General features: G+C 47.3%; 1 protein-coding gene across 2 annotated transcripts in view; it reads left to right on the top strand.

Annotated features, from left to right (window-relative positions):
• The window catches only part of LOC141055842 (uncharacterized), a 60,426-nt gene that overhangs the window by 31,677 nt on the left and 16,319 nt on the right, over positions 1 to 12,430 (top strand). The window contains exon 1 of one of the 2 annotated variants that reach the window (XM_073552550.1): positions 2,346 to 2,484. The exons of the other annotated variant lie outside the window; for it this stretch is intronic. Within the exon in view, the coding sequence (XP_073408651.1) occupies positions 2,458 to 2,484 (27 nt within the window). The 5' untranslated portion in view covers positions 2,346 to 2,457. Of the gene's footprint in view, positions 1 to 2,345; positions 2,485 to 12,430 lie in introns of those variants that run through there. 2 annotated transcript variants of the gene reach the window in all.

Genomic DNA, 12,430 nt, shown 5'->3' with positions numbered 1-12,430 from the left:
CCACACATCTAGATAAGCTCCTTTAGGGAAAAAATCTACAAGAGGCAAAATAAAAAAAAACCCTGCTATAACTAAATAAGTAAAAAGCAAGTGCATTTAAATAACACAGGGTTGTTGGTAATACGATTTTTGATCAAGAAAAGCATGAAAGCTATCTCACCATTGCCAAGGTGACCCTTGTGAAAATAAAAATTTGTGGGCGAAAAATCATTTTTGGGGAAAAATATGATTTTTTATTTTCACGGCTCTAAGTTCTAAACTTCTGTGATGCACTTGGGGGTTCAAAATGCTCACCACATATCTAGATAAGTTCCTTAAGGGGTCTAGCTTCCAAAATGGGGTCACTTGTGGGTGTTTTCCACTGTTTAGGTACATCAGGGGCTCTCCAAACGCAACATGGCGTCCGATTTCAATTCCAGCGAATTCTGCATTGAAAAAGTCAAAGGGCGCTCTTTCCATTCCAAGCTCTGCCTTGCGCCCAAACAGTGGTTTACCCCCACGTATGGGGCATCGGCGTACTCGGAACAAATTTCACAACTTTGGGGGTCTAATTTCTCTTGTTACCATTATAAAAATAAAATTTTGGGGGCGAAAATATCATTTTTGTGGAAAAATATGATTTTTTTATTTTCATGGCTCTGCGCTGTAAACTTCTGTGAAGCATTTAGGGGTTCAAAGTGCTCACCACACATCTAGATACGTTCCTTGGGGGGTCTAGTTTCCAAAATGGTGTTACTTGTGGGGAGTTTCCACTGTTTAGGCACATCAGGGGCTCTGCAAACGCGGCATGGCGTCCGATCTCAATTCCAGTCAATTTTGCATTGAAAAGTCAAACGGCGCTCCTAACGTTCCAAGCCCTGCCATATGTCCAAACAGTGGTTTACCACCACATAAGGGGTATAAGCGAATTCAGGAGAAATTGCACAACAAATTTTGTGGTTCATTTCCTCATTTTACACATGTGAAAATAAAAAAATTGGTTCTGAATTAAAATGTTCGTTAAAAAAAAAGTTAGATGTTAATTTTTTCCTTCCACATTGCTTCAGTTCCTGTGAAGCACATAAAGGGCTAATAAACTTCTTGAATGTGGTTTTGAGCTCCTTGAGGGGTGCAGTTTTTAGAATGGTGTCACTTTTGGGTATGTTCTGCCATATAGACCCCTCAAAATGACTTTAAATGTGAGGTGGTTCCTAAAAAAAAAAATGGTGTTGTAAATTTTGTTGTAAAAATGAGAAATCACTGGTCAACTTTTAACCCTTATAACTTCCTAACAAAAAAAAATTGTTTCCAAAATTGTGCTGATGTGAAGTAATCATGTGGGAAATGTTACTTATTAAGGTTTTTGTGTGCCGTATCTCTGTGATTTAAGGGCATAAAAATTAAAAGTTTGAAAATTGCAAAATTTTACAAATTTTCGCCAAATTTCTGTTTTTTTCACAAATAAACGCAAGTTATATGAATGAAATTTTACCACTAACATGAAGTACAATATGTCACGAGAGAACAGTCTAAGAATCACCGGGATCCATGGAAGTGTTCCAGAGTTATTACCTCATAAAGGGACAGTGGTCAGAATTGTAAAAACTGGCCCGGGAGTTAACGTGCAAACCACCCTTGGGAGTAAAGGGTGTTTATGATGCTCGTAACAAAAATTTGCCCGGTCATTAAGGGGATAAAGGACCTGATTGTGATGTGACTGCTGGGGCATGTGGGCATGGAGTCAAAAAGGTCCTATGGAGTGTCATGACAAATAACGCTAAGTATTAATGGATATCGAGAGCTGCATAGCTTTCATATCCATTGCTCTGTGCTCATACTCTTAAGGCTATGTGCACACGTATGCAGAAAATGTCTGCATAAAAACAGGACTCCTTCCCAGAAAACGCGCGGTTTTTAGAGCGTTTTCAGCGCGGTTTTCGCTCAAAAAATGTGCATTTTTAAAGCGTTTTTTCCACGCGTCCCCAGACACATAGAAAATAGCAAGAAATGCGGAATTTTCCATGAAATTAATGAGCATGCTGCGTCTTTTACTGCTAAGCGTTTTTTTTCGCGGAAAAAAAAGAATCAATATGCACAAAAAGTGCAAAATGCATTAAAATGAATGGGAAGCATTTTTTAAGCGGATTTTTTGATAAATCTGGGAAAAACCGCGTGTGAACACAGCCTAAGACCTTTGCTGTGATGTCAATAGCCGTCCAGTAACCGGTGATAATTCCCTCATGTGTGGGGTCTATTTGTCTCCAAGCAGAGAAATCACACGTTACATTCCACACATAACACTGTGCAGAAAAGGCGGCGCGGGGGAATTGTGCCAGTAGTGAGGGGGAATAATGGCGGGAACGTCACAGACTGAGGAGAAGTCTCCATGTAGCGTCTGCACTCCGGAGATCATGTGACCCCTGACTCCTCCCCTCCTGTGACCTCATCACAGGTCCTGTGCGCACAGAGCAGCCATATATGTGGAGTGCGGCTCTGCAGGTGGAGGTAGGTGCTGGAGATTCCCCATTACTGGGTGCGGGGGACATTAACCCCTTCAACACTTAGTCTCTTTTGGGGATTTTGTTGCCACTTTATAAGAATCATAACGTTTCTGTGCTGTTTCCTGTAATAGATACATACGACCCAACTATGGGAGACAGGAAGGGAGGAAACGGATTGTTCTCATAGTACAGGGCCCCTTTATTGACCCCACACAGTGTAATGCCCCCATTATGCCCTTTATTCAGTATATATGATCCCTCCCACACACAGTATAATGTTCCCCCAGTACCGCCATCCCCCCACACAGTATAATGTTCCCACAGTACTGCCATCCCCCCACACAGTATAATGTTCCCTCAGTACTGTCATCCCCCCACACACAGTATAATGTTCCCACAGTACCACCATCAACCCACACACAGTATAATGTTCCCACAGTACCACCATCAACCCACACACAGTATAATGTTCCCACAGTAAAGCCATTCTCCCATACAAAGTATAATGTTCCCAGAGTACCGCCATCCCACACACACAGTATTATGTTTCCAAAATACAGGTTTCCTCACACACACACAGGATAATATTCCCAAAGGACTGGCACCCTCTCCACACACAGTATAATTTTACCATAGTACTGCCATCCCCCCCACTTTCTAATGTCCCACAATACTGCCCCCTATATATGTGGCGCCCCTGAGGCTTCAGTCGCCACAGAGGTACTGCACCTTCTCCTAAGGTGTAGTGCCCCACCATCCAGGTAAGGTGGCAACTCCTGACCACGCTCCACACCTGCATTCCACACACAGGATAGTTCGGTGGGGCCACCTAACAGCTTCAGGCTGGGGGTTAGCAGAGCACCCCTCGTGGAACCCTGCTTCGTAACACGAGATGTGCTGGGAGGCGGGTGGAATGAGATGATATAAAAGAGTGGGAAGAGTGAAAGTTAAGGGGAGTAGTAGTAGTTGGAGAGAGAGAGAAGATGGGTGTCTGAAGGACATGCAGCAGCAGGTCCCAGTGATCTGGGCTGCTGGCACGAGAAAGACCAGAGGAAGAGACTGATAAGATTGATAACCTAACCTTCCATAAGCGAGATAGAACAGATCGGAACGAAGGAGAATAGAAGGATGGTGGGAAGCTGGTTGAAGAAAGATAGAGAATCCTTCCAGTCCAGAGAGCACAAAGGCCGGGGCCCGGTCCCCGAGGTTGATTGGATCTTTATGTCCGGCAACAGACACCGGAGGAGTAGTGAGCCGCTAACGCCTTGCTCCCATCATAGACTTGGGACACAACAGCAACTGAATAGAGAGCCGGGAGGCAGAGTGGAGTCCCCGAAGCAGGCTACAGCTGTCTGTCATACAAGTAAAGACTAGGAACACCTAGAGAGAGGCATTCCAGGGTAACTAAGTACTGGAGTGCTTCGCACCTAAAGGCGCTTTGGAGGAGTTGTTCAGTAAGGTACATATTGGCGGAGTGTGGAAGGGAGAATCCTATCCTGCCTGGAGGTTGGCTGGAGCCCTGACCTGGAGAACACAGTACGGAGGCGGGCAGTTGTGTGAACTGCAAACAGTGAGTAAAGCTTTGGAACCGCATACTCTGGTGTCCTCCAGTTATTCCAGCACCACTACACCGGGGTACCGGCCTCCATACCATTCTGCGCCTCTCCTCATCCATTGCACCTACACTGCCCTGGGACTACGGCTCCACCTGTGGGGAGCTATACCATCTCTGCTGCACCACACCATCAGTCCCAGCGGATCTGCATGCAGCGTTGGCTCAACACCTTACTTGCCAAACACCACGGGTGCGTCACGAACTACTCTACCATTAACTACATCACCACCATTGATATTGGGTGCCCAGGGCCACAGACCGGGTCACCGCTGCTGTGACACATTCCTGCCTGACACCGGCCCAGTACCGAGTACCCCACAGCCCTGGGAGGACGACCCATATACACAATATGGTACCATGCACCCCATCGAATACCCCATGGCTAATTTAGAAATTCTCTCTTAGCCCCATTCTTTTTGCAGATACTAATGAACCCAAGGTTTATAAGATATTTACCACATGATAGTTAGATAGGCAGGAGTGTATCATTCATAGCGGCAGGCCTTGGGGCCGATATGATATCCATGAATTGAGAGGGCTCAGTGAGGTTTGGCACAGGTCACCTCTCCTTCCCCATCATCATAATTTCAGTGATATCCGCATTCCCTTAAATAGAATAGTGAATCAAGGAGTTGTAAGTTCCTGATCCACCATTCAGTCTTCGCCTGTGAGTCTGAGACTCCGTGCACAGTAGGCACAATGACGTCACTACATCACACCTGTAGTATGGAGCCTCAGTACTCACACGGCACACACCGGATGAGCGCAACTCGGGAACGGTGTTGGGGTGAGTACTGTGTATATTTTTAAATATCAGAAATTGTTGGGAGTATCATTAAGTGAAGAGGTGTGGAGATATAATACTGAGTGGATGTTTTGTGGGGGCCATTGTGCCGAGTAAGGGGCTGTGGTGGACTGTAAGGGCCAACATTCTGAGTGGGGGTCCTTATTTTGTGTACCAGGCTTTGGTGGCGATAATAATGTGTGGTGGCCATTATACTGTGTGGGGTCTGTGGGGATCATCATACTGTGTGGGAATCCCTCATACTCTTACTCTCATACTCATAACCTCATACAGATCAACTGGGAGCTGAGGGTAGCTCTGAGGGGCCATATTAACACATCTCAGTCCGTATGGTCCCCAAAAGGGATGATGGGCCTTCCCATAATGGTTTGCTGGACTGTTGTAGTTTGTAACAAAAGTTATGGACCACCACATGTAACCAGAAAGATTCTGATTCTGCATAACGCAGAAGAAGCATTCATAAAGTGTTGTGCCTGTTATCTGATGTATATAATTCTTATCAAGTTCTCGTTAAGTAAAGAAAAGTTTACTTTTGGACTTTGGTCTCCCTCATTCATCTCCATACCATCTGTTCTGGGCCTGCCAAGTACAATGGCAATATGTGATCTGCAGAGTAGGGGAGATATGACTCCGCAACTTACTTATATACAGTGGGGCAAAAAAGTATTTAGTCAGTCAGCAATAGTGCAAGTTCCACCACTTAAAAAGATGAGAGGCGTCTGTAATTTACATCATAGGTAGACCTCAACTAAGGGAGACAAACTGAGAAAAAAAAATCCAGAAAATCACATTGTCTGTTTTTTTTTCATTTTATTTGCATATTATGGTGGAAAATAAGTATTTGGTCAGAAACAAAATTTAATCTAAATACTTTGTGATATATCCTTTGTTGGTAATGACAGAGGTCAAACGTTTTCTGTAAGTCTTCACAAGGTTGCCACACACTGTTGTTGGTATGTTGGCCCATTCCTCCATGCAGATCTCCTCTAGAGCAGTGATGTTTTTGGCTTTTCGCTTGGCAACACGGACTTTCAACTCCCTCCAAAGGTTTTCTATAGGGTTGAGATCTGGAGACTGGCTAGGCCACTCCAGGACCTTGAAATGCTTCTTACGAAGCCACTCCTTCGTTGCCCTGGCGGTGTGCTTTGGATCATTGTCATGTTGAAAGACCCAGCCACGTTTCATCTGCAATGCCCTTGCTGATGGAAGGAGATTTGCACTCAAAATCTCACGATACATGGCCCCATTCATTCTTTCATGTACCCCGATCAGTCGTCCTGGCCCCTTTGCAGAGAAACAGCCCCAAAGCATGATGTTTCCACCACCATGCTTTACAGTAGGTATGGTGTTTGATGGATGCAACTCAGTATTCTTTTTCCTCCAAACACGACAAGTTGTGTTTCTACCAAACAGTTCCAGTTTGGTTTCATCAGACCATAGGACATTCTCCCAAAACTCCTCTGGATCATCCAAATGCTCTCTAGCAAACTTCAGACGGGCCCGGACATGTACAGGCTTAAGCAGTGGGACACGTCTGGCACTGCAGGATCTGAGTCCATGGTGGCGTAGTGTGTTACTTATGATAGGCCTTGTTACATTGGTCCCAGCTCTCTGCAGTTCATTCACTAGGTCCCCCCGCGTGGTTCTGGGATTTTTGCTCACCGTTCTTGTGATCGTTCTGACCCCACGGGGTGGGATTTTGCGTGGAGCACCAGATCGAGGGAGATTATCAGTGGTCTTGTATGTCTTCCATTTTCTAATTATTGCTCCCACAGTTGATTTCTTCACTCCAAGCTGGTTGGCTATTGCAGATTCAGTCTTCCCAGCCTGGTGCAGGGCTACAATTTTGTTTCTGGTGTCCTTTGACAGCTCTTTGGTCTTCACCATAGTGGAGTTTGGAGTCAGACTGTTTGAGGGTGTGCACAGGTGTCTTTTTATACTGATAACAAGTTTAAACAGGTGCCATTACTACAGGTAATGAGTGGAGGAAAGAGGAGACTCTTAAAGAAGAAGTTACAGGTCTGTGAGAGCCAGAAATCTTGATTGCTTGTTTCTGACCAAATACTTATTTTCCACCATAATATGCAAATAAAATGAAAAAAAAACAGACAATGTGATTTTCTGGATTTTTTTTTCTCAGTTTGTCTCCCATAGTTGAGGTCTACCTATGATGTAAATTACAGACGCCTCTCATCTTTTTAAGTGGTGGAACTTGCACTATTGCTGACTGACTAAATACTTTTTTGCCCCACTGTATGTGTGTATGTATGTATGTATGTATATATATATATATATATTCCTTCCTTTTGAAGTTGGGGTGCCCATTTACAGCTATTGCTGTGGGATCTGTGATTTCTATCTGCTCCACTGTGTATAGGATAATAGAGTATAATAAAGTTGTTATGGACGTGACTTAACGAACATTGTGCAGTGACTCTGTTTTCCCTATAGTGACAGATATTTCTTGTTGCTAAAACTGTGATTTTTTTTCCACTTTAAACCATTTTTTAAACCCCTCTGATTAGTGCGATCATACAACATACAAGCCTCTGATGGCTCCGGTGATGCACTGTGCTACTGTAGTGCCGTGTATCATCACTGCCTGTCTGTGTAATACTAACTGTTAGGCGTCTGGTTCCTGCGCCTGCTCTGCAGGAATCCAGAGCCTCACATTCTGCGGTCTCCTGCTGTCTATCTACTGCAGAGAAGATTACTTTGCAGCAGACTGCTCCAGAGACTAAGTTCCTCTGTGCTCCTACTGGGCATGCTCACGAGGCGATCTCCCATTGGAGATCGGGAGTCAAGTGCCCAGGTCCTGCTCCAGATCTCATTGGTCCATCTCGGAGATCTGGAAGGTCCCGCACGGCTATAAAAAGCGCGCATGACCGTTCGGCCATGCGCTAGTATAGACTATTCAAGCTAATGTGTGAATGGTGACGGATGTATGACTCTGGTGACTGACTCATTTGAAACCCCTTCCCTCTGATATTTCGCATGTGGATAGGGAATTAGTGCAGCAGTCAGCGCCAGTCAGTGTCAAGCCTTAGACCACTGTGCACGCCGCACCTCTACTCTAGCGTCCGACATTGCGCCTGCCTCCTAGCTTTGTCGACTAGCGGCCGTGCCCTACGCCGCGCTGCAGTTGCAGCCCTCCTTGGCGTCCGCAGTAGTGACGCCACACACACGGTAGGTCTAGACGGACGCAGCTCCTCTGCCTTGGGTCCTGCTCCTGTGACCTGATACCATGTGTGCATTTCCCTGTGGTCTGTGACACTAACAGGCTCAGCGTTTTCGTAGGTTTATGTTGCGGCGCCTCTGTGTGTGAACAGAGCCCGCTTTGCGCACTTCGGGTGAAGTCTAACCCGTGCGCATTATACGGCCATATTGCTCGTCTGTCATTACCTAGCAGCGGTGTAACATCTACTGCACGGTGGACCCCGAGCGGCGAACGCACTTTATTATTTATTTTTATTTAGTGCGTTCCGCCGTTCCTAACACTAACGACCTCATACACATGAGATAAGTGTAGGCTGACTGGTCATTTGGCAGATGGCTATCTCTCCCAACTCCCCCATACACACAAATATTCCAGCTTTCCTGTGGTCTGTATGAGAGTCGCCTCCAGACTCCTCTAGCGGAGGAATATCCACAGGAAGAACAACCGGATGAGCCTCTGGATTTCAGGATGCCAGATCTTTCTCTGCCCTGACTTCATTTGTCGGGAGGCCCCCAAATATGATATATAGTCGACCAAACCCCCCGAAATCAGTGCTTTCATGTAACTTTTGTCTATTGTGTATGGGGGACGTTAAAAGGTAACTTCCTGGACCCCTGCCTCTGGCCCGGTCTAATAGACCTTCTCGCAATGCAGCCCCAGACACCATTATTAGGCATGTGAGTATCGTAGTAACTAGGCCACCCCATACTATCGAGTACTTGGGCGGAGGGTGTAAAAGAAATATGAATTATTTCTTTTGGTCCTAGGTACACATATAGAGCTGCCTGTCTCTCCCGCATTGGGTTGTGAGTAACCCAGTTCCTGCTGCATTCTCCACACATTACTGCCAGCCCTCTGAGACTCCTTCTGTGAAATTTTACCCACTCCCCCCCCCTTCAGCCAAATTGTCACTTTTATTGCTCAGGCAGAGTTAAGTGTGGATTTCTCCCTCCAAAACTCCTTTGTCTATCAGGATTAATATTCCAGGTCGAATTCCATAACACACGATAATCCTAGAGACAGGAAAAGTAGATTTCCAGGACCAGGGTAAATGAGCCTACGCATGGCAACGTTTTGCGGCCTTTAGGGCCATCAGACACCTGGGAAATGAGATTCTGCCCCCAGTAACACGCAGACATGCCATATTTGGTCTCAAAAAAATGGTCAATTCGCAAGGGAAAATGTAATGCCCCTATCGTCGCCCTGTGAGCTTTCCAGCCAAAGATATGGAAGATAGGAGTTTTTAATAATTTTTCAAATGGAGCGTATGTCCTATAACACAGCCCACCAAGTGAAGTCAGCAAGGGAGGAGTCCCTAGGTTTGCGGGCAAAGCATAAAACTGAAAAACACATTTGGGGAGGTGTCAGATGGCGGAGCGTCAGCTAGACAACAGGCTGTGCTGCTGATCCATTCCTCTGGGACGTCTCTCCTCCCCTTTATCGACACGTCATACCTGTGGCTGAGATAATAACACCAACACACCCACGAATTATACACAAAGTATTACAATAATACGAAAATGCTAATAAATTAAATAACTATCACCATATATCTATAAGCGATAGTGGGGTGTGTTTGAGAAGAACAAGTGGTAACTAGAGTTGAGCGACTTTGGTCGGATCAGGTTTCGTGAAACCCAACTGAAACAAATTTTGAGTCAGATGAAACTGGTCCAACTAGGGCAAAAAAAAAGTCTGAGTTTCGTCCAAAACCCGACCCCAATGCAAGTCAATGGGGAATAAAAGTCGGCATTGAGCGGATGACATAACCACTCTAGTGGTAACCACTCAGACATAAGTGTCACGTGGACCCGTCCTGTGTGACGCAACCAGCAGGCCGGTAACAAGACGCGGCACGTGATATTGTCCTGTGTGACACGGCTCGCAGGCCGGTAGCTAAAACAACAAGACAAGGGGTAGGGAAACAGTTACAACGGTGGGCCCTGCGATAGGGACAGGGGACGTGGAGACCTCCTGCACTCCCCTGAGTCAGTGTCCCTAATGCTCCTAACGTTCCCTATGCTGGTTCTGCACCGGGCGCCGATCACGAACCTGTCGCCCTAGCACACCCTACACCTATCCCTTGCTAGGGAGCTGGGTGGAGCAGGCACTGGCCCCACCGCTGCACTAATACACACTAAGGAAAAACACAAACAGGGAAACACCACTTAGCTTTACTCTGTTGCACTTGCTCCTGGCAACAGAGTCTACCACCAGCATGCAGCTCTCCTCCTGAATCGCTGCCACCAAGCTCTGTCAGAGCTAAGGCATTCCCCTATGACTCCTTTCACACCTGCATTATAATAATGTGCACTTAACTAAAGAAACAAGTGCACTGATGCTCACCACCACCGGGGGGAAACTTAGAACAAACGACACAACAGTGCAATAATCCTAATGGCCACCGGGGGCAAAAACAAAACCTTGCACAGCTTAGGAAAAAAAAACGTTACCTGTGCTTTATATCAGTCCTGATCCAGCATGCATCATGACAGTACCCTCCCCTTAATGAGGGGCCTCTGGACCCTCAAGACCGCTCCCCATCAGGGAACCACCTACAGCGGGGATGTCCAGAACCCCTGCAACTACCTGCACCTCAGGTTTATGACAAACGAGCCCACTGGTATTGGCAATGTATGTTCTGGAGGCAACACACATCTCCGAAGCTCTGACCTGGGGAACAGGTTGTGTATGTGTATGTTTGGTATGAGCTGGTAACACTCCACAACACACTTCCACTGGATGTTTTTTGGTGGCCACCCATACATGCTCGTTCACACACAGGTCCGGACCTGAACGTTTATTGCCACTCCTTCGTTTGTCACCACTTGGAGAACTCTTTCTGGGATTGACAACAGAGGCGTCCCCCTGTGTACCACACTCACACCCCCGCACCTCACCAAGGGGTACACCACCCTCCAACCCCTTCCACCACAAGGTCTGCGCCTCCCAGGGTTGGCTAATGGCGAGGGTTGAGACTTGCCCCTACTCTCCTGCAGCACATCTGCTGCCCTCACCGGAGAGGGTGGGGTCCGTTGAAGAGAGATGGCAGAGACAGTAGTCCCTAGGCAGCAGCCCTCACACGACTGCCCCCAGCTGACTACTTCTCTCGCCCGCCAATCTATCACCTCCGGTACGCCGCCAGCCATCACCTCTGCTGACATAGTACCTTGGGAGGGCAAAATGGAGGAAATATATACTCCCTGGTCGCCTCCCTCCAAGCGACCAGGGGAATGCGGCTTCTCAGATGGCACAGATAATTTGGCGCGCAATGGGCAAGCCTTCAGGACATGACCAGTCTGCCCACAGTAGAAACATGCCGACACCACTCCCCAAACCGTAGGCAGCTCCGAATACAACCTAGCTACTCCTACTTGCATGGGTTCGTCAGGAGACTTGGCATGAACTGGGCAGGCTCTCATAAAATGGCCAGGCTTCCCACAGGAAAAGCATACCCCCCCACCACGACGAACCGCAGACACCCCCTTTTTTGTATCAACAACACCGGGCTGTCTGGGTTCCTTCGTCCGCACTGGTGGGTCCTCCTCCCTAGCGAGGACATCAGGGGGCACTTTTTGTATATGTCTTTCCCTAAGGCGTCTATCCACCCGGATGGCAAGGGACATGGCGGCCTCCAGTGACCTGGGGGGCGGCGTACTGCACCAGAGTATCCTGCAACTTTGGAGATAAACCCTGCACAAATTGATTCCTAAGTGCAGGGTCATTCCACTGAGTATTAGTAGCCCATCTCCCAAACTCTGAGCAGTACTCCTCAGCGACCCGGGCTCCCTGTTTACACCTACGGATTTGAGATTCCGCCAGGGCGACGCCATCAGGATCCCCATACACAAGCACCAAAGCCGCAAAGAACTCGTCCACGGACTCTAAAGATGGAGAATCATCCGGTAGGGAGAAGGCCCAGGATTGGAGATCCCCTTTAAGAAGGGACATAATGATTCCCACCCGTTGCTCTTCACTCCCTGATGAACGAGGGCGCAGCCTGAAATACAATTTACAGGCTTGCTGAAAAACCAAGAATTGATCTCTCCCTCCAGAAAATCTGTCAGGGGGGGATATCTTGGGTTCTGGCTGAGCCTGTTCCTGGACCAAGCCCCCAAAGCCCACCAACAGCCGCAGCTGCCGCACCAACCCTCCGCGCAGCCCCCTAATCTCATTAGTTAGGGTCTGCAGCAATTGGGCAAAGGGCTGAACTGGGTCCATGACTCAGCAGAAAAAAAAGTTAGGTTGGTGTTAAATGTCACGAGGACCCGTCCTGTGTGACGTGACCAGCAGGTCGCTAACGACACGGCACG

Source organism: Dendrobates tinctorius, unplaced genomic scaffold (genome assembly GCF_039654945.1).
Source record: "Dendrobates tinctorius isolate UK_male_01 unplaced genomic scaffold, ASM3965494v1 ptg000192l, whole genome shotgun sequence".
NCBI lineage: Eukaryota > Metazoa > Chordata > Amphibia > Anura > Dendrobatidae > Dendrobates > Dendrobates tinctorius.
This window is presented reverse-complemented; position numbering and strand designations above follow the sequence as displayed.